We start from the raw sequence: 25,655 nt of genomic DNA, 5'->3' as shown, positions 1-25,655 counted from the left end.
TTGTACTAAATGTTTACAACTTCATACTGTTTTCTTTGGGGCCTGGACCTGCCTACATCCCACCAATGGTGTGCTGGGGCTTTTTTTCCTCCACACCTTTGATGTGGGCCAGTCTGGTGAGGTGGTATTCTAATAATTCAACAGGTTGATATTAGGAGTTTTTCTTTTGTTTTCCAGGAGGTGGTGCCATAGCACAAGTTTTTGGTTTTACTTCGTGGCTATTTTCTGCTAGTATTGGGAGCATAAGCATAAGAAAATGTTGGTGGAAAGAAATACAAGGGAGTGTGGAACCTTAAGAGGAAGTGCATGCTTAGCGTTGGAGACTTTGGTGTGCCCCCAGCTCAATTGGAGGATCCTTGAATGGGAGGTCCCACCAGTCTGTTAGTGGTTTCCAGATGTGGAAACTGATTTTCCCTTGTCTTCCGTTCTTTCTCTCTCCTTAGGTTTCTCCTTAGAAACCTTTAAGGTTTCTCTTCAGAGAGAGTGCCAGGTGCCTATAACTGCAGCACATGCAGCCTGGCAGACCCTCTACTCACCAGTTTCATCCTTTATTTCTTCTGCCAGGAAGGTTTAGCTGGCCCTCTCCTAACTCCCCCCAGCCCCACACCTGCCTCTGCCACTCCCCGGTCTCTGCAGCTTCCTCAGCAGTCCACTCCAACTCATGTGGACACAGATGGATAGAACTTTCTGGAGGCCTGGTGCACTGAGCTGAGAGGTGCATTTGTTTGGTTGTGGATGTCTGAGTAGTTGTAAACTAAAGAGGAGAAAGAAAAGGAAGGACTTACAATGCTAGGATTAATCCCCCTCATTTCTATTAGTTTGAAGCAAAGGGAGTTTATCTTAGTCCATGCTAGCATGTGTTTAGAACTAGAGGAAATCTCCTGCCTTTGTATCTTCAGGTTGCAAATATGAAGTAACTTGTTCCCTGGACTTTAGTCAAAGGCAAGGATAAAATTAATTACTTAAACTTTTAGGTAAAGGTCATATATGTTTGTCAATAAAGAAAAAGAATTTTAATGACAGCTTTACACATTTAGTGAATTAAAAATATTGATTTAACTTTCAGACTTTCATTTTGATGTGTGAATCCTTGAATTTTTAATTTGCATTTTTCTGATTCCTAATCTCATTTGGACCATTTTCATTTCTTCATGGACCATTCGATATCCTTTTTCGTACGTGTGAGACGAGCCTGTTCAAATATCTTGTTCATTTTGTATCACACTGGCTGTTTTTTTCTTGCTGACTTATAGGGATTGTTCCTGTATTTATTAGCTAACTACAGGGTATTGCAGGTCAGCTTTCCTAGTCTGTGTCCTGCCTTTTCACTGTTAGTGGTATCTTTTGAAGAACAGCAGTTTTTAATATTAATAAAGCCTAATTCACTTTCTTCATTTGTATTTATTATTCACTTTATTCTGTCTAGAAAACTTTCCCTAACACCAGAATCATGAATATATACTCTTTGGTTATATTTTATGGATCTCTTTGTTTGGAATTTTACATACACATCTACAGTTCATGAGGAACTGGTGTGATGTTTCATTTATTCCCATATGGATATTCATTTGATTTCTACTGTTCATAGAAAAGACTGCTTATTCCCTACTCATCTGTATTACCACTTTTATTATAAATCAGCTATCCACAATGATGAATGCATTTTTAGGTTCTCTGTTATATTCCATTGTCCTGTTTGTATATCCTTGTGTCACTCTGACACTATCTTATTACTATAAACTTTTTTATGAATTGCTTTTTTTTTAAAGATTTATTTATACAAGAACTGGGATATAGTCAGAGGTGCTGGAAGGTGAGAGAATTCACTGGAGACAGAGCGGGGAGCAGAACAGGCAGACAAACAGAAGACACTGCTGAGGGGAACAGCGGGCAAGACAGGAGAGGTCTGCCACGCCATGTGGGTTTCTCCCTGGCTGGCTGGGAATCGAACCCGCCCTGCAGAGGCTGTGGACAGCTCCACAGTGTGGCACTCAACCTGCTCACACCGGGGAGGCCCAATTACTGTAATTTTTTTTTAATTTATGTATTTATTTATTTTTTACATCATTGTTTATTTTTAAACAATGTTTGCTCTCCCACCCCCTCAGGTGTAGTCCCCATAGAATTTCCTTCCCCAATGCACCTGTGCACCATCAACACAGTCCCCTGTACTCCTCCCTCCCTCCTTCTGATCCTTCTCCCTCCTCCTCCCCTGCAGGATGTCTCTGATTTATAATTGTCTGTTTTTGTTTTGTTGTGTTTTAATTACTATAATTTTGTTATGTTCCGGTAGCCAATAAAGTCTTCCCCCTTTGTTTTTCAGCCATTCTCTTTCTTTATAAATTTTGGAATCGGCTTGTAAATTATGAAAAGAATTTTGTTTGGATTTTTATTAGAATAGCATTGTCTGTCAATTTTTATAGAAAAGGCATCTTTGCAATATGGATATTTTTAAATCCTTGAACATAGGATTTATAGTTACAGCACTCTTTTTTTTGAAACATCACAAATTTGACTTTTTATTTGTCATCATTATAAGTCTGATTTTTAAACAGATTCTTGAACTGGCGGTTCATAGCCATTAGCTCGTTCAACTTTAGCACCTGTCTCATCACCAGTAGCCTTTCCAGAACTACTGCCTTCATCTTGAAGTTCCATGAGTTTTCCCAGTTCAAACTTGGGCTTCTTCAGCATTTTTACTTTTCTAACAAAGACATCATGGAGTGGGTAGATAAACTGGCAAGGCTTTTCTATGTCTTTCCCAATGCTTTCTGGAATCAATTTATTGACCACCTCTTTCAAGTCATTTGTCTGCACCTCTCGGGTCTTGATTTCTATCATCTTTTTCCGGATTTGGTGGACCTGTTGGTGCTGAGCATAAGAGGTCTTCCGAATCTGATTGTTGCGTTTTTTAATAAAACCAACACAGAAGAGATGAAGCAAATAGCCATCCATAGTCTTGACATCAACATGAGCTTCAATCATGGTCTGCCGTTTTTTGACCATGGAGCACATTTTATCTCGGGTAAGATCCATGCCATGAAAGTCAGGCAGTTCTTGCCCTGAACATCCTCAGTAATTATCTTGAATTTTCTAAATGCAACTTAATCATTCTGCAGATCAGTAAGGCTCACTTCAAAAACACGACCTTTGAGGCCATCAGAGGTGATTTTGGTTCCTTGAGTTCTTGTGACTAATGTTTTTCCAGTATTTCTTATACTGAACATTGCTGGTGCTTTCATATCATACCAGTCTTTCTTAGAAAGTGGATCAACCACTTTCTTCTTGGCTCCCTTTTTGCCACCTTTCCTAAGGCGCTTGTTTTTGCCGACCACCGTGGTGCTTCTTGGAGAGCCAAAAGGGCAGAAGTGTTACTTGAGAACTTAGATGCATGGAGCAGGGCCACATCACTACATTTTAAAAATCTTATTTGGGGCCTCCCTGGTGGCGCAAGGGGTTAAACACAGCACCGTGAAGCAGTCCGCAGCCTCTGCAGCCCGGGTTCGATCCCTGGCTGGCCAGGGAGCTGACCCACATGGCGCAACAGACCTCTCTTGACTCAACAGTTACTCCCCTCAGCAGTGTATTTCAGTAGATCCACCTGTTCTGTTCCCTACTCTTTCTCTGGTGAATCCTCTCACCCCCCACATCTCTGGCCTGTACCCCAGCTCTTGTATGCATAAATAAATAAATCTTAAAAAAAATCTTATTTATTTCTCCCAATAATTATTTGTTTCCTTATATAGAGGCTATCAAAGAATTTAATGTCTAGTTACATAAAAATATTTTAATTCTAAGAAAAAAAAGTTCCTGTATGGTTTGTGGTTGCGTGTGTGTGTGTGGTTTTGTGTGTATTTCCAAATTTCGTGCAAAAATTAATTTGTGAATGAGAATGAGAAAAGCAATTGTAAATGTAAAGTTTATTTTATTCTACAACTTAAGGTTATTTTCAGAAATTTGCTTTCCACAGAAATAACTTTGTCACTTTGATTTCCCTTCAAATTACTTTTTTCAATCAGTAGATTTCAAAATAATTAAGTTTCCCGTATTCTGGTTTTCCTAAATCTAAAGTTATTGTAATGAATACATATTCATAATATGCTATAACTTGTATAATACATGAAAAATTTTGTGTTTCCCAAATACCCACCAGGTCATCTAGGATGTCAGTGCTTGAGTTACAATGCTCTAAAATGTATAGTATTATGCCAGGATTATGGCATTTGTGGCACAGATCAGAATAATCCCTAGTCATTTCCATTTATGTGGGGTCTTACTTAAATTTTCCTCTCTAAAGTTCAAGACTTTTCCTCAGAAGCAGATTTTGAGAATTACATCAAGTATCGGAAAAAAACCGCTCCTGTGCTCACTGCTACTGTATTTGACCATGATTTCAAAAACAGCAATGACAGTTTGCCACTTAAGAATAGTTTATACAAATACCTTATACTTTCAGGTTTTAGGCATTTAATGAGATACAGGGAATGTCCTCATTTTATAAATGGGAAAATTATAGCTTGCCCAGGTTCATAACTGCTGGTGTATAACAAAGCAGAGATTTGAATGCAGCTCCAACTTTTTAAATACCTACACTTTTAGGTACTGCATTATACTGGTGAGAAGATGATGATGTCAGCTGCTTTAAGGTCTTATATTTAGAATATAAAGCAGTAGGAACTTTAGTGAGGACATTCACTTTGACAGTCTACCTGGTCAGAGGAAGCTTCTAGTCCTACAAATGGTGGTTAAGAAAATAAGAATTTAACAAGGTCAAAAAGCTGGGTAGTGATATCTGTGACCTAGTTGAATAGTTCCTGAAATTTAAAGAGAAATTGTACCATTTTATAAGTTACAATTTCCTATCTATAAGATACTTAAACTTTTCAATGAGTTTATGTGTAATTGCCATTCTGACTTTGTAAGTCAAGTTTATAATAAAGCTGTTACTAAATAAAGCTGTTAGTAAAGTTAAGATAAAAAACCCACCCCTTGGGCCTCCCTGGTGGTGCAGGCAGTTGAGCGCCACACTGTGAAGCTGTCTGCAGCCTCTGCAGTGCAGGTTTGATCCTATCCGGCTGGCAAGAATCCCACATGGGGAAGCAGACCTCTCCTGTCTCCCCCGCTGCTCCCCTTAGCAGTGTATTTCATCAGTCTGCCTGTTCTGTTCCCTACTCTGTCTCTGGTGAATCCTCTTATCCCTTGCATCTCTGGCCTGTTCCCCAGCTCTTATATGCATAAATAAATAAATCTTTTTTAAAAAAGGAAAATATCTTTATAAAAAAAATTAAACACATCAACATACTAAAGAGGTGGGCTTTTGGATTATATCCATTTTTTACTAACCACATCTATCCATTCCTTTATTATATATAAAAAAGTTGATTTAGGGCCTCCCCGGTGGCGCAGCGATTGAGCACTGGGCTGCGAAGCTGTGAGCGGCCTCTGCAGCGCCGGTTCGATCCCCAGCTGCTCCCTGGCCACCGGGGGAGGGTCCAACATGGCGTGCAGACCTCGCCTGCCGCACCCACTGCTCCCCTCAGCAGTGTATTTCGTCAGTCTGTCTGTTCTGCTCCCTGCTCTGACTCTGGTGAATTCTCTCACCCTCCCGCGCTTCTGACTATACCCAATGCTTAAATAAATAAATAAATAAATAATAAATCTTAAAAAAAAAAAGTTGATTTACCAACAATTTAGCAATTTCAAATGGAATCGGTGAGATTATTCATCTGTCCCATCTTTCATTTCTTAGATAGTGAATTAAAGCAGGAGAATGAAAGGATCCTTAACTAAACTACTACATTCCCAGCAAGGACTTAAGCTGGGGAAAGGTGATTGTAGAAACACTGCCCTTGTCATATTACATGTTAAAATTGCACTGATGATGGGGGAAGTATATGGGATTTGTCATGTGAGCTGGGAGCCTGCTGTTATGGGTAGAGCAGAGACCTAAGCAACTCTTCAGCAGTCCCTAGAGTTTAATTGCTCTACCTCTAGTTCCTTTGCCCACATCCATCAAGAAATGAGGACAGAGAACGTTTTTCTCTCAGTTTATCAATTACCTGTTCTGATTGCCCATCTTTCCTTTCTGTGCTTTTTGTCCCCCCAAAAATAACTTGGCAGGAGTTGGAGGAGGGGAGGAGAGGTTCATCCCCATTGGGGGCTGGAGGAGAGAACTGCAGTGGTAACTGTGCATTCTCTGTGTTGCTGTTAAAGGTGTTTGGTATTTTGGAGGAGGCTAAAGAGCAGTACAATCTAGAAGACTATTCCGTCAGTCAGATAATGCTGGAACGAGTTTTCCTGGCTTTTGCTTCTAAAAAAGAACATCAGTAAATGAGGAAAAAAAAAAAAGGAACTATGGTTCGGTTCCAACCAGTGACCCTTATATCTTCCCTTCTGCCCTCAGATACATAGCGGCCTTTCTTGTGTGGTATATATCCTGCTGTAAATATGTTTATACAATAAACAGTTCCCCCCGAAAGACCACGTTTCCCCTCTCTGTGCAGGGTTTTCCCAGATGGGGGCTTTTCTCCTCCCTCTCCCAGAAGGCGTTTGCAGGCCCTGGTGCCTGCACCTATAGAATTTCCCTGCAACCCCCCTCTCTCCAGCCCCAGACTAGGGGGCAGCCACTGAATAACCTTAAATTTCCCGCCACTAGAGACTGGGCCTGCAGAGGGTGGCCCAGACACGTAAGAGGGGAACTTAGGAGGTTGAAAATTTTGGGGTCAGCCAGTCGGGTCCAGAGAGAAGAACCTGGGGAGCAAGTGAAGGGGCACCAAGATAAAGGTGCTGGACATTCGCGAAGAAGGGGTGGACAAGGCCCAAGCTCTGAAGAGCCTTTGGGGTTCAGTGGGATGGGGCCTGTGTAGGGAAAGGAGCCGGCATGTGCAGGAACGTGCGGGCACTAGAGGCGTGCTGGGGCGGGGCTGCCGGGGCCTTGCTCGAGGGCACGTGCGCGGGGCCGCAGCTCAGGGTTCTTCTCCCCCAGGTTCTTGGTGACCCACGAGGCCGAGGTGGCAAACCTGCCGGGGGAGGGGGAGAGGCGGGCGGTTGGGGAGGGCGTTGGACTGAGGAGCGGGCTGTGTGGGCGTTAGTCCCTGTGCAGCAGAGGTTGGTGGTGGAGGTGAGGCTTGAGCGGTGAGTTTCCGAATTTCTCTGCCTTTTCCCTACTGGGGTGCAACCCAGATGAGAAAGCGACCCGCAAAGCAGAGCACAGTCATACAATGTAAGAGATTCTCTGCACCCCAAACACATAGGCACACAAACTAGATGAAATTAAGCAAAATACACTCTTAGGAATTTAACTCTGGTTATGCAAAGTATTTGAAAGTAAAGACTTTGGAGGACTTTGGTTCTAACCCTCCCAGTCCAGAGTTCGTTTACCGTTTGGCTGTTGTGGGTACCTGGGTGGCTGTTTGGCCGTGATAGACTACCACAGACTGGTGACTTATATATCCTTGAAATAAATTTCTCACAGTTCCCAGAGGCTGGGAAATCCAGTATCAAAGCACCAGTAGATTCAGTGGGTGGGAAGAGCCTGCTCCCTGGTTGGTTGACAACAGTCTTCTCCTGAGTCCTCACGGTGGACTAACTCCCTGAAGCCGTGTTAGGAGGGCAATTATCCCATTCATCAGGGCTGTACCCCCAAGAGCTATAATTATCCACCAAAGGCCCCACCTTCTAATATCCCATTGGAGGTTAGCAGTTCACAATGTTTGAACTACTTGCACCAGTCTGGGTAGGCGAGTGAGGGTAATAATTAAATTGTAGAACACAGTAAATGTTCATTAAATAGCAAAGAAGGGAAGCTAAGTGCTAATGTGAGGTTTTGTTTTTCTCTGTTAAAGCAAAATTGCAATGGACAAAGTTAAACAGTTGAGGAAGATTTTATACAAGGCTACTAGACTAGGGAACTCAGAACTTAGTCTGAGCTCTGCTGAGGCAAAGGGTAGGAAGGTTTTACCTGGCTGGGATGAGCTAGTGGAAAGTGCTGGGAGAGTAAAGGGTGGAGGTTGGGCAAATTGAGTTCTTTCTTGAGTTTGCAAGTGTTTTTCTGTGTGATAAGATCATCTGTGTCTGCTAATCGGTGCATCTGGACTAGTCCCTGCCCTCACAGAGACTGAGATAAGGATACTCTCTTCCTTCTCTTCCTTGATGATTACATATGGAAGGATGACTCCTTGGTCCTTGAGGAAGACATTTTTGGGGGGTTGTAAAACAGAAAGAGGTTTTTGAAAAGAAATTGTAGTAAAAATACTCTGGTGACTCTAAATCTCATTCTAATAGTTCAATACTGTAAACAATGTAATTGCTTAATGTTCAATAATTATTCAAGTGTTCTTTTGGACCCACACTTCAGTAGGTTGCCCTGAAAGTTTTCAGACGTTAGGTTCTTGTACCCGCACCTACACTGCCCCAGGGTACATCCAAGTTCTTCAGGATTGGAGTGAGAGTGCATTTAGTATTAAGAACAGGATGTCCAAAGGACCTCCGTGGTGGCACAAGGGCTTAAGACGCAGCACTATGAAGCTATCTGCAGCCTCTGCAACACGAGCTTTATCCCCTGCCCCGGCCAGGGAGGTGACCCACATGGCGCAGCAGACCTCTCCTATCTCACGTGCTGCTCCCCTCAGCAGTGTATTTCAGTAGATCTGCCTGTTCTGCTCCCCACTCTGTCTCCAGTGAATCCTCTTACCCCCCCAATCTCTGGCCTGCATCCCAGTTCTTGTATGCAAAAATAAATAAATCTTTAAAAAAAAAAAACCAGGATGTCCAAGATGTGTTGATTTTCTGACCAGGCTCTTTTGGAGTCAGACCACTTCTGCACTAAGAACCCCCAGTACTGTTTGGCAGATAGCAAAGGAAATAGGATGACAAGACCCTGAGAAGCTCAGCTTCTCTTTGTTCATTATTTCAAATCTATTGTTTTACTGTTGAAAGAGAAACTAAAATAACTGTCCTTGATCTTTTTAGGCTGATGTGTTGCTCTGGCTTGCTCTTTCCCCCCAAAAGATTGGGGAATGGGACACAAAATCATACAGAAGTGAAAAATTATTGTCACTATTTCAAAATATTACCACTAGAAGTGCAAGAGGAAAATGTTCTTGGACCCTGCATCAGGCAGTTTTTTCCTTCACCGTTTATTCTTACCAGCCCCCAGTCTAAAGAAGAAATTCAAAAAATGATACAAGTGCATTATATAGAACATAAATCTTATAGACAGACAAAATTCTAAGAATTCGAAGCCTCTCACCTTCTGCCACCTGAGAGACAATCGGTGAATATTCTGGCCATTTTCTTTTCTGCACCTATACTAACACATATTGTGTAATGACCAAAATTTATCACATAAAAAGGAATTTTTTCCTTTAACCATATATCATCTTCCCATGGATGTACAGTGATTATCCTTTTCTTTGACACAGGTCAATAGGATTTCATTGATAAGATTGCCATTATCTCTATAATCGTTCTATTTCACTTTATTACAATTTTCTGATGAACATCTTTCTGCACAATTTGTTTTGCTGTGGTTCTGCTTTATGAAATTTGTCTCTATGGTCTTTTTCTCTCTTTAAGATATTTAATTGTTAATGTATAGACAAGTATTGAGTGTCTTTTTCAAATACAGTGAGGGGTAATTTTGTCTCTGATGTGAAACTCCCTCCCACTCTTCTAATGAAAAATTCAAGAAAAAGAATGGCAAAATTGCAGAGTTGGAAGGCTTGTGAATTTTAAATTGATGCTAAAGTCCTAAAATAGAGCCTACCCTTTTTCACCTGGATTTCAGCTCTCTTTCTGGTAGCCCCAAGAATTTAAGTCAGGTGTTCAAAATGACACAGTTAGGATAGAGCTGGGAAATCAACAGCCTGACTTCAGAATAACCCATCTTTCCTCCCACACCATGAAGGACTTTATTTGTTCTGTTTCTCATTGTACACCTCCGCTCAACATGGCATATGTTAGGTATTAAGAAATATCCACTAAGTGTAAGAAAGATATTTATTTAATTATATTTAATTGAATTACTTTAAGATTCACTGTTACTAATGGAGGTATTTCTAGGCTTCCAAATTATTGAGTGGCATTTTGCACCTGTAGTTCTGATGTGATTTTTTTTTTTTTTACATGCTGTTTCTTTTCTTTTCTTTTTTTTTTTTTTGGTCCTGCTGCTGATTTGGTTTTTTTTTTTTTTTTTAAGTTTTGACATTCTCTCTTTTTTTTAAAGCTTTATTTATTCATGCAAGCACTGGGTACAGTCAGAAGCATGGGAGGGTGAGAGAATTCACCAGAGCCAGAGCAGGGAACAGAACAGGCAGAGTGACGAAATACACTGCTGAGGGGAGCAGCGGGCGCGGCTGGAGAAGTCTGTCGTGCCATGTGGGACCCTCGCCAGTGCCCGGGGATCGAACCGGTGCTGCAGAGGCCACGGGCAGCTTCACAGCCCAGCGCTCAACAGCTGCGCCACCAGGGGAGACCCTGATTTGTTTTTTGTTGTGTCCTAATTTGTATTTTGGTAAGTAATGGGAGAGCTGCTGGTCAAATTTGCTACTAGAAGTTTACATCAGTAACTCATTGATATTTTGTACAGCTGGAGAAGCTCAATAAATGTCAATAAATTAAAAATCTAGGAATAAACAACTTCTCAAATATTTCAAATCTTTTTAGTTCTTGTTGTCATCCTTTAAACTTGGTTAGAAAATTAAGTAATTCAATTTTTGAAGTAATTTTCTTATCTAAATGTTATATTTTATCACATATTAATTTCCCTTTTAAAAATTCTTACTCCATATAGAGTTGAACTTCCACGTTTTTTTAGGAGAATGGATTTGTCCAGCTTCAACAAATTTATGGTTCTTCTCTGGAAGAATTTCATATTAAAGGTAAGCTGAGCTACCTGTAAGATTTTTCAACAGTTAAGAAGCTACAACAGGAAAATTCTGAAGCCTGATCACAATTTATACTGTTTTATTGTTCTCAGTTTTAGGGTTGGAAGTATCTCTTTGAAATATGAAGAGCCCTCACATAGTGAAATATTGTAGAACACATGTGGAAAGGAAAAAGAAAGTTCAGAAATCTGCTGTTCTTATAGAAAAAGGCTGTTCTTTTGGCCATCAGTCCATCTTCATTTTTGAAGTGTCTGTTCATATAAAATAATTAGCCCTTTGCAAAATTAGGGAACTCTAGGACTATTAACACAATCTTTTTTCTTTTCCTTTCATCTCCTAGAGACGGCGACCCGTTGTTACATTTGTGGAAATCATCCTCACGTTATTATTTGCTGGGACACTTTTGTTAACACGCAGATTTATGGTGATACGGATGTATGGACCTTTCATTTATTCCCCTCTGTCCCTCTCGATGGTGCCTGAATTTTTTGGAGACTTCTTTCCTTCTAAGCCTATGGAATTGGCTTTTGTGCCTTTCAAAAGTGTTGTGGTGAAGAGTATTGTTGAAACAGTGAAAAAAGATTTACAACACAATTTTAAAGGTTAGAAATAAGGTTTTGTGAAAAAGCATTTTTTAATTGTTTCAAAGAATACACACTTATAATCTTTTAACTGGGTATTAATCTCCCAACTATAACATTGTAGGATATCCCCATAACCACATAGTAACCTTGTAAGTATCATATTACAGACTTGGTTAAACATGAAAGTTAAAGTCATATAAAATATTTTCTAAATCCTAAAACAAAAATATTAATATTTAAAAATTAAATGATTCATTTTTATTGTTCTAGGTTATGATCCAATTCTGTGATACTAAGCCTTTCTTGTCTCTTGTTGCTTCTTGAACCTGGGTGTTCTTGTGTGGGTGTGTGAGGGTGTGAAAGGCACAGCACAGTATGAGCCCTCATTCTGGATGCACACTTGGTGGTCAGTTATTCAAACATGTGTGTGTAAAAATGTTTCACAAGTCATATTTGAGAACCTTAGAGAGGACTCAAGCTATGAAGAATTCATTTTAAAATTCCAAATTCTGGATTTACTCTCACATTGTCAACTCAATTTCTCAACCTCTTTCTCCTAGAGAGAAAATTGTCAGAGGATTGGCCATCCCCCTAGCACCCCTTCGCTTTACACACATACAGAATTTCAGTATTGTGTTTTTTCAGTCTTTTTTTGGCCTTTGAGGGATTTGAAAGCCTTTCAGAGTTGATGCCATCTCAAAGCATTTATTAAAAAAAAAAAAAAGACAACTGCAGAAGCAGAAAAATGCAAAATTATCAACAATTTTTAAAGTGTACAACACAAATATCCCAATAAATTTAGTCTATTACACACTACTTTTAGTTACCCAAACTTTTATAATTACACTGGATTTCTTCTTTGATGGTATTAGGATTTTTTTGATATGCATGGCTTCTGAACATTTGAAATTTTGTTATCTGTTTTTGATTTCTGTTTTAATTTCCTTGAATCAGAGAGGATATTCTACATATTTTGGTTCCCAGCACATGGCAGGGGTTCTTCTGAGTTGATGAGTGATTTATAGAGGAAGAGCATCAGCGGCTGAATATAAATTGGACATATGTAATAACACAAACCAGGAGATGTCTGGTACTTCTACTGATGAAAGCTGTCAGCCTTGGCAATGCTGCTTGCATTGGAGCAGTGGGGTTCGCTGTATCTTTTAGTCTAGTGTCTGCCTCAAGTACATGTCCTGGAGGCATTTTTGTAAATAACCAGTTACCTCCCAGGCAAAATGTTGACCCAGGTAGACAGGAATCAGAGTCAGCTCCAGAATCCATGACTTCATCCTTTTCTTCTTTTAGGCCAGACCTTTTGTTCTACGAACACTGTAGAAGTGACTCATTTTTAGGCAACTGTGAAGGTAATGCCCAACCACCACATCCATATTAATGCAGATATCTTAGAGGATGAAAATTCAGGTGTTCCATCATTTTCCTGAAAGTACAGAAAAGATGCGTCTAGGACAAAGGCTAATTTAGTGTGTGATTTTATTACTGTTATAGATGTACGTGCAGAAAATGAGCAGGACAAAAGGCAACAGAGGAAACTGATTTTATGGTAGTCTTTGTGAGATTAAATCAGTGATAGCCAGGAGCCTAGGCGACAAGTGTAACAAGAGTCGAGAAGAGTATGCCTTGTGAATGGGAACTTTCACAACTCCCAAAATGTTTATGTACTCCACAAATCCATCAATTTGTTAAGCCAATGTTTGAGCAGCAGTGTTCTGAAATTTATAACATTTGATAGCCTTTCATCCATGAAGAGTGGTTTCCCATCTTAAAGACAGGTAGGATTGTTAAATATTTCATCTTTTGTGATCAACTCACTCATTAGATTTTTCTCTACTTATAGTCAAAGGTTTTTCTTCAGAAAAAGATTTTGAAGATTACGTTAAGAAGGAGAAAAATGCTAGAAAAGTGATGGCTGCTTTTATTTTTGACCATGAGTTCGAAAACAGCCATGATCCCCTGCCACTTAAGGTAAGAAAGTTCTATGCCGAAACATCATAATTATTCTTCTAGTTTCCAGAGATTTAACAAGGTAGAGACGCCGGTATTGGAGAGACTGTGCTTACCCAAGATCATACTGCATGTACTTAGTACATCAGGGGTTTCAGTTCAGATCTAATTAACTCAGTGTCGGTTTCCTTATTCAGCTCGTGCTTTATTAAGCTGATGAGGAAGGCACTTGATTTATTACCTACCAGCCTTCTATTTATAAATTGGAATCATGGGGCTCACTGACAGTTAAGGATGTTACCTTTGCCACTCTGCCTGATGTGGCAGCACTATCCTGCCCTGCACGTGGTCGTGAACTGGAGGAACGTTTCCTAGGTGAACGTTTCCTATACCCAAATACCCGATGTGATCAAGCTGATGCACCTTCACCAGCATGGAGCACAACACAAAAACTTTCCGCTTTCTTCTGAATGCATCTCATCCTTTCTCTCCTAGATTTAAATCTAGGCTAGAAAGCAAAGGTTTAGCCAGATCTAAATCTAGAATATAATGCTAAGGTTTACCCAGGCTGAATTGGAATTAAGATATATGCAGACACTGAGGATAATTCTAGTAACAGCCTCCCCATCCCTCACCCCTGCCCCAGAAGAAGAGGCAAGGACAGACAAGGAGAGACAAGGACAATGCTTTGAACATTGTAATGAATGTGGTGGCTCTGGATTTGAGGAAATAACCAACGGTTGGTGTAGATATGGGCCTGGAGCGCAAATCCTGCATTTGCTATGCAGATGGTTGTCAAAGAAATGAAATTAAGGGATGCCACTGGTTTTAAGTATGTAATAAGTACCTTTTCACTCTGTCCCAACATTCTCTTATGCCTTTCATGTGTGTCATCTTCCCTCAGGTTACTGACCCAATGTCCACTGATGCAGATGTTGGCTCAACTGTATGTAGAGCCGGAACAGAATGTCCCTAGTGCAGCTTCAAATGTCACCTCTTCTGCCTTGTATAATGTCCCTTGTGCTATCGCCTGTCACTTAGCTTATTCTCACTTATCCTTAAGGTCGTTGCTTTTATTCACTTTACATAGCCACACCCTCTGCTTTCCTCCTCCCTGTTCTCATCAACACACCTGTTTCTATCACTGAATTTACTGTAATGTAAATATGTTTGTTTGCTTGTTTTGTAAATGTTTCTTTGACTAGAATTTGAGGAACAGGGGCTACATTTTAATTCTTAAATGTGTAATAAGTGCCTGCCACTTTTTGTCTTGATAATTGAGTGTCTGAATGTTTACCTAGACTGGTGGCATCTGCCTACCTCTCCTGCCCTTACTCTTTGCTCTGGTCTGACCCTTCTGTCCTGGACCATTTGATGTGTTGTCCCTGTTAGGCCAGCATAACATACTCAGTTCTCCACAATCAGTAATATCAAATTATGCAACACTTAACATTTTGCATTTTATCACATTCCTCCTTTGTGCTCACGTGGGATTCTTTCTTATGTTACAATCACTTTTTGGAGAGATTTTCACCACAGGGCACTTGGCTGGCTTAACAGAAAGAGAAATTAATACCACCTTTTTGGTTTGCATGCCTGTTGTCTATTTAGGGAAAACTCCATTCATAATGCTGTGTAAGTTGCCACCATGTTTGCTCTCCTTTACGCACCTTTGCTCTCTTCCTCATGTTCCGGATTCACCCTGGTTCTCATCAGTTGGCCTCAACCCCATACATTTGCAATTGTACTTTAGCTTTCTTTTATTTCTCATTCTTGCTTAGTCATTTTTTGTTTATAGTTATCATTTGTTTCTTATTGCTCTTTGTAGGTCAAATATTATATGCGTCTTAGTAATTTCCAAAGGAACATGCATGTGAACTTTTTACGACCTGAAGGCTGGATGACAAATACTCTCTATCCAACTTCTTTTATTCCGGGACCCAGAAATATAGATGAGACAGGGGGAAGTCCAGGTAAGCACATCTTTGATCACACTTACCTTAATAGCCTAGTTGTATGTAGGAGCCATCACATAATTACACTTATGTAGCTTTAACTTTGTGGTAAAATTTTTATGACTCACTGTGATGCTGATTTTTTCATTTAAAATGTTCAGTGTGGGCCTCCCTGGTGGCGCAGTGGTTGAGCGCTGGGTTGCGAAGCTGCCCACAGCCTCTGCAGCGCCGGTTCAATCCCCGGCCTCCGGGCGAGGATCACACATGGCGCGCAGACCTCTCCTGCCGCCCGTTGCTCCCCTCAGCAGTGTACTTTGTCCGTTTGCCTGTTCTGCTCCTCGCTCTGGCTCTGGTGAATTCTCTCACCCTCCAGCACTTCTGACTGTACCCAGTGCTTGTATAAATAAATAAATAATTCTTTTAAAAACAAAAGATTTATTTTTATTTATACAAGAGCTGGGGTACAGGCCAGAGTCGCGGGAGGATGAGAGGATTCACCAGAGACAGAGTGGGGAGCAGAACAGGCAGGCGGACCGAAAACACTGCTGAGGGGAGCAGCGGGCGAGACAGGAGAGGTCTGCTGTGCCATGTGGGATTCTTGCCTGCCGGCCGGAATTCAACCCATACTATAGAAGCTGTGGACAGCTTCACAGTGCGGTGCTCAACTGCCTGCGCCACCAGGGAGGCCCCTAAGTATTGCTTTTGAGGTAAATAAATTTTAGCAAGCAGGCAAATTCAAAATATAGAATCTGCAAATAACTCCTATGTTCATAGCAGTGTTATACATAATAACCAAGACATTGAACCAACTTAAATGTCTACTGACAGGTGACTGCATAAAAATTTGTGGAATATGTTCTCAATGGGAATACAACTCAGGTACTTTAAAAGATGAGGTAGTGCTTTTTGGGACCAACAGATTTGAGGTGCTTATGCTAAGTGAAATGATAGACACTTCCTGATGTCCTCCCTTATTTGCAGAATGTTAATAATCAGAACAAACTGGCAGAACAATAAGTCTCAGGCTCTGTGAATAATATTCTGTTACCAGAGGGAATGGGAGTGAGGAGAAGAAGTTGGGGGGAAGGTGATACACACTGGTGTTTCAGTGGAGGGTGAGTGAGGCACACTCACATATGGGGATGTGAAGTTGTACTCCCCAAATAATACAGTTATGTAAGCTGGTGGCAAATCAATAAAAATAGAAATTTTGTTTAAAAAGATGCAAAATTGAGAATTACAGATAATGAGGATTTATTGTACAGGAAAAGCAATAAGAATAACTGACATTTCAATAGAAACAACAGAAGCAAGTCCACAATGGAAAATACATAAAATTCTGATAAAGAGAAAACATCAACCTACAATTGTATATTCATTATAAAAACATCATTTGATAATGAAGGTAAAAATTAATTTTCAGATAAATGAAAGCTAAAATTCTTGCTAGCAGGGAAGAATTATAAGAAATGCTATGGGAGATTTTATTTTATATATTTTTTACATCATTTTTCATTTTTGCACAATGTATGCATTTTCATCTTGGTTATTGTCCCCATACAATTTCCACACACTTATGGGAGATTTTTTTTTTAAAGAGAAGTAATAAAACTCCTATATAAAGAAAGGAGAGAAAAACTGAAAATGGTAAATACATGTGTACATATAAAATAATGCATTTTTATTAATTTCTTTAAAAACCTGTTAAAAACATTCACTATTAAATCAAAGTTAATAGCTATCATGGGGATTATTATATATGTTGAGTTAATATATAACCAAAACTAGCACAAAAAAGGAATGGGATATATTCATTATGTAATAGGGAAGATGGAATATTTTGAACATAATTGAAGAAGTTCAAGAGGTAGGTAAAAGGGACTGAGATGGATTATAAATGATGTACTAATAAACTAAAACACAACATTGTAGATCACTCGATTAAATGATTATACAACCTATATAAAGGGCAGATGTTGTCAGACTGGATAGAAAACAATTGAGTAGTATGGTTTATAAGTGATACATTATAAACACTAAAAAAATTGAAAAAGAATGAAAATATATACCATGTAAACACTGATCATCAGAAATATATCATGACATTATTAATATCAGAAAGCTAGATACCAATGTAAGGAATTTTACCAGGTATAAAAAGAAATTTCAGCATGATAAGATTGAGTCAGTTGATCAGGAAGATATTAAAATCATGTATATATAACTATATATGCATATATGCACATAACAGCTTCAAATTGTATGATACAAAATTAATAGATTTAGATGAAGTAGAAAACATAATCATAAGGGATTTCAACACTCAGAAACTATGAGTATCAAGAAAAATAGCAAATTGAGTTTTTAAAACACTGTAGTTCAAATTGACTTATTGATGTATATGTATATGCAGTATACCCAGTCACTACAAAAATATACATTCCTTTTAAGTGCACATAGACATAACACATCATAACACCATAAGTAGGCACTTAAATTAATGCCAACTTAGTTCATGATTGTAAACCTTCGTGTTAAAGCTCAAGTCATTAAACTTCTACCACAAAATTTGTAAGACTACCTTCATGTGACTGTGGGGTAGGCGGTAATTTGTTAGGACACAGAAGGTACTTACCATTAAAAAAATATGTTGAACTTTATTAAAATCAAATAGTTCTGCTCATATGAAAGACACTGTTAAAAACAAAAAGGCACCATTAAGAAGGCAGAATGTCACACAAAAGTTATCACATAAAAGTCTGTAAAGGAGTCACATAGGTTAATAGGACAAAGATTTTTGGTGTCATTGCAGTGTTAGGTTTCCATAAAAGCTTGTGTTTTTTGGAAATTTTGGACTTGTGTTTGCTTTTAATGTATACAATGAGAAGCAGTTTGCATAGTGTCAGAGATCCAAAGACATGCTAAGTATGATCTTTACCTGTCCAACAATTCTTTCAATTCTCATTCTGTTGGTTAAAGTTGAAGAAAGCAGTTCTATAATTTCATGCAGCATTTTACTGTGGTATGCTGGGAATTAGGATCCTTTAACAAAGTACTCATGTATGATAATTGCTTTATAAAATGGACCGATAATAATTGCTCTGTAAAATGGAGACTATGAGAAGCATCTCATTATGACAAGTTTGTTGTTTGTCTTTGATATGCTTTCAGTGACTTTTCTCTGGGTACATCTGTTCAACTGTTTTTTTCATTGTTCTTAGCAATCCTTGTTTTCTCATCTAGGGTACTACACAGAGGGGTTCCTGCTGCTGCAACATACATTGGATCAGGCCATCATGAAATATCATAATCTAGTTGCTGCAGAAAAACTGTTGAACGAAGTCACTGTTTATGTTCAGAGATTTCCATACCCAATGTATGATCATGACTACTTCTTTAACTTGTTTGATACTTACATCCCTCTAGTGATATTATTTATCTTCTGTGTGAATTATCTTACCCTTGTTCAAGCCATTGTGTGGGAAAAGGAAAACCGACTGAAGGTAATGCTACTTTTCTTATTATAGAAAGAGCTTCTGTAGAAAATGTTGGGTTTGCAGGGTAAATTTTATAGCAGATTGGATTTTTTCTGCTCACTCACCTTTGGTAGATGATTATATTTTAATTCTAAGCAGTCAAAAAGTGAGCGGTAACCTTTAGGAAATTTTCTAAAATCTTGTTTTTATTGGAATTCTTGTGTTTTAGTTTTATCTCTAGAAGGAGGTTTCACAAAAACATTAGATAGAATTTAAATGCTAAATGCGGGCCTCCCTGGTGGCGCAGCGGTTGAGCGCTGGGTTGCAAAGCTGCCCGCAGCCTCTGCAGCACTGGTTCGATCCCCAGCTGCTCCCCAGCCACCAGAGGAGGGTCCCACATGGCGCACAGACCTCTCCCGCTGCTCCCCTCAGCAGTGTACTTCGGTGCTTCTGCCTGCTCTGCTCCCTGCTCTGGTTCTGGTGAATTCTCTCACCCTCCCGCGCTTCTGACTGTACCCAGTGCTTGTATAAATAAGTAAATAAATCTTAAAAATAAATAAATAAATAAAATATTAAAAATTAATTAATTAAATAAATAAATGCTAAATGCCCTAAATTCTCCTTGGATTTAGGTGTGCTACAAAGAAATAATTGACAAGACTTGAGGAAGATAAAATTCAGATTCAATTTACATTCAAAATTTAGATAAAATTCAGTTTTAAGACTATGAATTTGTGATTTTTTTTTTTGCCATTTTCTGATTTCTGATTTTTTTTTCTAAATGACTCTTAAAGTCTCCTCCAGAATTGTTTCTTGGTTGAGGTTATGTTATCTTATGGCCAGAAGTTTTATAGTTCAAATACCAGTTATCACTCCTGTAACCAAAGATTCATTTGATATGAATTTATTTTTGATTTATTAATTGCCTGATTTGCACTTCAGCCTATCTGTGTCTTTATATGCCAAGATTCTGTTGAGGATTTTTGCATCCAGTCCTATATAGTTTTCTTTTTATATACTGTCTTTGTCTTATTTGCAGATCAGGGTACTCTTTGCCTCATAAGGACTGTTTGAAGTATTACTGTCTTAAAAATATTTAGTCTCTGATCCATGAAAATGGTGTACCTTTCTTAGAATTAGGGTTTCTTTAGTTTTTCTCAGCAATAATTTCTAGTGTTCACTTGACATTCTGAACCCCAGTTTCCTTCTCTGCAAATTAGACATGATCATTTTTATTATTTAACACATTTTAATTGTAGTAGAAATAAACTAGATAATACTTGTGAGAACATTTTGTGTAATTATATTGCTTTACATGATATTTTATTTGTGTTAACACTCCAAAGGAATACCAGCTCATGATAGGACTCAGTAACTGGATGCTCTGGGCCGCCTATTTCTTCACATTCCTCTCTCTGTATGCAATCATCATCCTTTTGCTATGCATAATTTTCTTTGCCAAGGTAAGTGTCTATTTCACTGCAACATTCTGTAAATACACTTGAAGGGACAACATAGAAGCATGGTGTGGTGTTGACCTGCTGGATTCAGGTTGCCAGGGAATGAAAATGTGCTTTTGTTGATGCCACTCTAAAAACCCAGAGCTGCTTAGTCTCATGACAGACTCAACTTCATCCAAAGATGTGGGACCTCTGTAGTTAATGAACTGTTTATACTCCATGCCCCTGAGCAATATTATCCATTTCACTAGAGCTGTTAAGATATTTAAAGATATTTAATTTCTCTTCTTTCATTTTGCTCTGATAATACTTAGAGGACAACTAAACCGACTTCCTGATTGCTTTCCTAGTTGGAACCTAAGTCAGTCATCCAGTACAGTGACCCATCTCTTGTCTTCATCTTTTTGCTGTGTTTTGCAATTGCCACGATATTCTTTAGCTTCATGGTTAGCACATTCTTCAATAAAGGTGAGTCTAAAATTCCTTCTGAGAAAGATTCTCAGTGCCTTCAAATTTACTGGTGCATTAGCATTGGTTTAACACAGTTTTCTTATGCTTTTAATACATGTAAGTATCTGCCATAATATATCCTCTTTTATTCCTTCCATTGGTTAATTGTGCCTTTTCTTTTTTTCTTGACCAGTTTCATAACAAGTTTATTAGCAATCAGTGCCAAATATTTTTAATGTGCTGGTAAACAAAACAGACAAGTTTTTATTCTAGAAGTGCTTATTTTAGTAAACTCTTATAATAAAGATACTTGTGGCTTTTAGATATGACTTAAACTAATTATTTAATTTCCTTCCTATTTGCAGTAAATTTTGCTGTTGCTATTGGATGTTTCCTTTTTCTTGTCACCTACTTTCCAGCTGACACTGTTTCTTCAAACTATGCACAGATGACTCTCTCCCAGAAGCTGGCTTCCTGTCTCATCTCAAATGTCGCAATGTCACTGGGAGCTAGATTCCTAGTCAGGGCAGAACAAGAGAGTAAGTATTTACTTTGTAGATGTTGCTGTGTCCTCACAGGATATTCAGAGTTTTAATATTGCTCAATAACATTAAACCGTTCTTTAAAAATTATACTGCCTTACACCTCCACCTACAGTGCTGAGTACTTCCAGTCTTTCTAAAAATTTTACTGCATGTCTATTAGGGTCTCCCTATCCCATCTGGAACTGCCACCCACTATTTAGTGACACAGATCCTACTTTTCAGTGGTGATATTTTTATAAAATTATATATTCCATTGAACAGGTAGTATGAGGAGGGGTGGAGAGAAAAGTGCCATTACCTTAACCCATAGAGCTGCTTATTATTTTTCTTAGATATTTTCCTGAATTTTCACTATATTTTATTTTGTTTCATTAATAATTATTTTTGTGGCATAGTAGGAGGCATCTTATATATTACTTGTGCAGGTATCCTAAGTACTTAATGCTATAAGAAAGTAGCTGAGTATAGTAGTGAACTCCAGAGAGTATTAACACATTATTTTCTTCACTTAAATTGTAATGCAGAAAGATAGCTGTTTTAGGCTCATTTGGCGACTAAATTAAATGTATCTTGTTAACTCTTAGAAGTTGGACTTAAATGGAGTAACATCTTCACACCAACCAGTATGGACAGCTTTGTCTTTGCCTATATACTGGGAATGTTTTTATTAGATGCTATCTTGTATGGCTTTGTGGCCTGGTATATTGAAGCTGTGTTTCCTGGAGAGTATGGTGTGCCCAAGCCATGGAACTTCTTCTTGCTGGTGAGTTGTAATGTTTCCATTATGAAAAGACGCAACACCATTCACTGTTTTATGAAATCTATCATGAGTTATTTTTACACTAAATTTAATCAGTAGAGCAGATGATTAAATCTTTCTAATTACTCTGTTCACACTAACTTATAAGTATCAGTAGTCTGTAGGTCATGGCCTGCCACCCCAAACTTTACAAATCGTGAAGAACCTGTCACTTTTGCAAACAAGTGTTTCATTGAGGCTTGATATCCAGCATAAAGAAATTACGTAAGATACGTCCATAAATGCAAATAAGAGAAGGTTTAGTCATACCACCCTCAAAGGTTTAGTCTGACCACCCACAAGCAGCTTTATTTCCTTTGTCAACCCACATTTCTTAGGACCATCGCAAACTGGGGAACTTGAACATCCTGCTCCCCTTCTCAATATTTTCCCTGATTATCACTCAGACAGAGCGATACACTACTGTTTGCTCTGACCTCATTTTGGAGTGATTGCCCTTCCTGAACAATTATGATTTTAATAGAGTAGTCTCTTATGCCTTGAAGATTCAAATAATAACCAGTTAGTTCTAGCAGTTCATCCCAAGAAACTTTCAGCAGTCCATCTCAAAGCAAAGAGTGAAGACTAAACATTTTCTCTTGTTTCATTTCTCAATGCCATTGCAGTGATTACATTTTTTATTTCTTTTGTAGCGCTCTTACTGGTTTGGGGATACACCTGCAGGAAAAAATAAAGAAAAGGAAATTTATAAGAGAGTTGAAAACAAGTATCTTGAAGTTGAACCTACTAATTTGGTGGCAGGTATCCAGATCAACCATCTGTACAAGGTATTGTTTCACATCTCTCTTTCTTGATTAGACTGAAATTTCATTTACAGTTCATTATACATATCTGTTATTGGAAATACCAAGGGAAAAGACCACATGCTAATTAAAGGTTATAGCCATCCTGTTTACCTCATTTGAGAAAGGTCAAAATCAAATTTACATAATAGAATTCCATCTTTCTCCTTTCTCCAGAATAGAATCAGGTTTTCTATAAATTGTAATGGTGTCTTCTACAAAAGCTTTCATTTTAAAAAGTAGAGTCTACTTGAATTTGATGGTTTGGCTATGTAGACATAAATTTCCTTTCACAAATGTTTTGCATTTATTTTTAATGTCCTCCATGCAGGCATTTATCAGAGTGGGATTCTTTTATTAAGATTAACTGCAGGAATGTAGTATTAAGGTAACCTATGTATTTTTTTTTTTAGATAATAAATTTTATTGTTATAGTCCCCATACAATTGCAGCCCCCCCATTCTGACCCCAATCCCTCCCCTCCCGCCCCCGCCCCCTAAAAGTGTCTCTGGTTCATAGTTTTTTGCTGATTTTGATTTTCACTTTCTTATAGTTATTCATTTTCCTGGTCCCTTATTTAAGTTTTCTAGATTCCTGCTATGAGTGAGACCATCCGGTATTTTTCTTTTTCTTTTTGGCTTATTTCACTGAGCATGATCCCTTCCAGCGCCATCCATGTTGCTGCAAATTGCATGTGTTTATCTTTTTTGAATGCTGAGTAATATTCCATGGTATATATGTACCCCATCTTCTTGATCCAGTCATCTATTTTTGGGCATTTGGGTTGTTTCCAAAGCTTAGCTATTGTAAACAGTGCTGCTATAAACATAGGGGTGCAGGTGTTCTTTGGAATTGATGTTTCTGTGTCCTTTGGGTAAATTCCTAGGAGTGGAATTGCTGGATCATATGGAAGCTCTATGTTTAGTAGGTCCAGAAATCTCCACACAGCTTTCCACAGTGGTTGGACCAGTTTGCACTCCCACCAACAGTGCAGAAGAGTTCCTTTTTCTCCACACCCTCGCCAACATTTGTTGTTGCTAGTTTTTTAATATGTGCCATTCTCACTGGTGTGAGATGGTATCTCATGGTAGTTTTGATTTGCATTTCCCTGATGACAAGTGATGTTGAACATTTTTTCATATGCCTGTTGGCCATTTGCATTTCCTCTTCTGAGAAGTTTCTTTTTAGCTCTTCTGCCCATTTTTTGACTGGATTATTTTCTTTGTTGTTGTTGAGTCTCATCAGCTCTTTGCAGATTTTTGTGATCAGTCCTTTATCATTAGTGTTGGGTGCAAAAATGTTCTCCCAGCTGGTGGGGTTTCTCTTTGTTTTTGTTATTGTCTCTTTTGCTGTGCAGAAGCTCTTTAATTTGATGTAGTCCCATCTATTTATCTTCGCCTTCACTATCACTGCTTTGGGTGATGTGTCTGTAAAGATGTCTTTGATGTGCAAATCACGTAGTGTTTCGCCTATATTTCCTTCTATATATTTTTATGGTTTCAGGTCTTATGTCTAGTTCTTTAATCCATTTTGAGTTGATTTTTGTGTATGGTGTGAGGTAGTGGTCAAGCTTCATTCTTTTGCATGTAGCGACCCAGTTTTCCCAGCACCATTTATTGAACAACTTTCTTTGCTCCAATGCATAGTCTTTGCTCCTTTGTCAAAGATAGTTGACCATAAATCTGTGGGTTTATTTCTGGATTTTCTATTCGATTCCATTGGTCTGTATGTCTGTTCTTGTTCCAATACCATGCAGTTTTGATGATATGGCTTTGTAGTAGAGTTTGAAGTCTGGGAGTGTGATGCCTCCATTCCTTTCTTTTTTTTTCAGGAGAGCTTTGGCTATTCGGGGTTTTTTGTGATTCCATATGAATTTCATCAATAATTGTTCTATTTCTTTGAAAATGACATTGAAATTTTGATTGGAATAGCATTGAATCTGTATATTGCTTTCGGAAGGATGGCCATTTTAATAATGTTTATTCTTCCAATCCATGAGCAGGGGATGTCTTCCATTTCTTTGTGTCTTCTTCTATTTCTTTTAACAGTGTTTTATAGTTTTCTTTGTATAGGTCCTTTACCTCTTTTGTTGGTTTATTCCAAAATATTTGATTTTTTTTTTTTGTTTCAATAACGAAAGGGATGGTTTTTTGATTTCTTCTTCTTCTTCAATTTGTTGTTTGTGTATAGGAAGGCTACTGACTTTTGCGTGTTGATTTTGTATCCTGCCACTTTACTGAACTGATTGATGAGTGAATTAGCTTTTCTGTGGAGTTTTTGGGTTCTCTATGTATAATATCATATCGTCTGCAATAGTGATAGTTTGACTTCTTCTTTTCCTATTTGGATTCCTTGGATGTCTTTCTCTTGTCTTATTGCCCTGGCTAGGACTTCCAGTATTATATTGAAAAAGCAGTGGTGAGAGGTGGACATCCTTGTCTTGTTCCAGATCTTAATGGAATTGCTTTCAGCTTTTCACCATTGAGAATGATTACTGGCTGTTGGCTTGTCATAGATGGCCTTTATGATGTTAAGGTATGTTCCTTGTATCCCAAGAATTTCAAGGGCTTTTATCATGAATGGGTGTTGCACTTTGTCGAAAGCTTTCTCAGCATCTATTGATATTATCATATGGTTTTTATATTTCTTTTTGTTGATGTGTTTGGATAACGTTGATTGATTTTCGGATGTTAAACATCCTTGTGTCCCTGGAATGAATCCTACTTGGTCGTGGT

At 38.5% G+C, this 25,655-nt stretch overlaps 1 protein-coding gene and 1 pseudogene across 5 annotated transcripts in view; one reads left to right on the top strand and one right to left on the bottom strand.

Annotated features, from left to right (window-relative positions):
• LOC119241847 (phospholipid-transporting ATPase ABCA3-like) overlaps positions 1-25,655 on the top strand; it is a 66,340-nt gene that overhangs the window by 9,092 nt on the left and 31,593 nt on the right. For 2 of the 5 annotated variants that reach the window (XM_054693800.1, XM_037507440.2), the window contains exons 1-11: positions 7,056-7,134; positions 10,793-10,880; positions 11,227-11,488; positions 13,326-13,453; positions 15,261-15,405; positions 18,631-18,890; positions 20,210-20,326; positions 20,674-20,791; positions 21,139-21,312; positions 21,903-22,081; positions 22,771-22,905. In XM_054693800.1, coding sequence (XP_054549775.1) covers positions 10,821-10,880; positions 11,227-11,488; positions 13,326-13,453; positions 15,261-15,405; positions 18,631-18,890; positions 20,210-20,326; positions 20,674-20,791; positions 21,139-21,312; positions 21,903-22,081; positions 22,771-22,905 — 1,578 coding nt within the window. In that variant the 5' untranslated portion in view covers positions 7,056-7,134; positions 10,793-10,820. Of the gene's footprint in view, positions 1-7,055; positions 7,135-9,063; positions 9,275-10,792; positions 10,881-11,226; positions 11,489-13,325; positions 13,454-15,260; positions 15,406-18,630; positions 18,891-20,209; positions 20,327-20,673; positions 20,792-21,138; positions 21,313-21,902; positions 22,082-22,770; positions 22,906-25,655 lie in introns of those variants that run through there. The other 3 variants (XM_037507442.2, XM_054693799.1, XM_037507441.2) reach the window with 3 other exon arrangements.
• On the bottom strand, positions 2,548-6,076 carry LOC119242357 (40S ribosomal protein S3a-like; annotated as a pseudogene).

Source organism: Talpa occidentalis, unplaced genomic scaffold, assembly GCF_014898055.3.
Source record: "Talpa occidentalis isolate TD23 unplaced genomic scaffold, MPIMG_talOcc4v2.1 talOcc4.12, whole genome shotgun sequence".
Lineage (NCBI taxonomy): Eukaryota > Metazoa > Chordata > Mammalia > Eulipotyphla > Talpidae > Talpa > Talpa occidentalis.
Note: the sequence above shows the minus strand (reverse complement) of the source record. Positions and strands in the feature narration are given on the sequence as shown.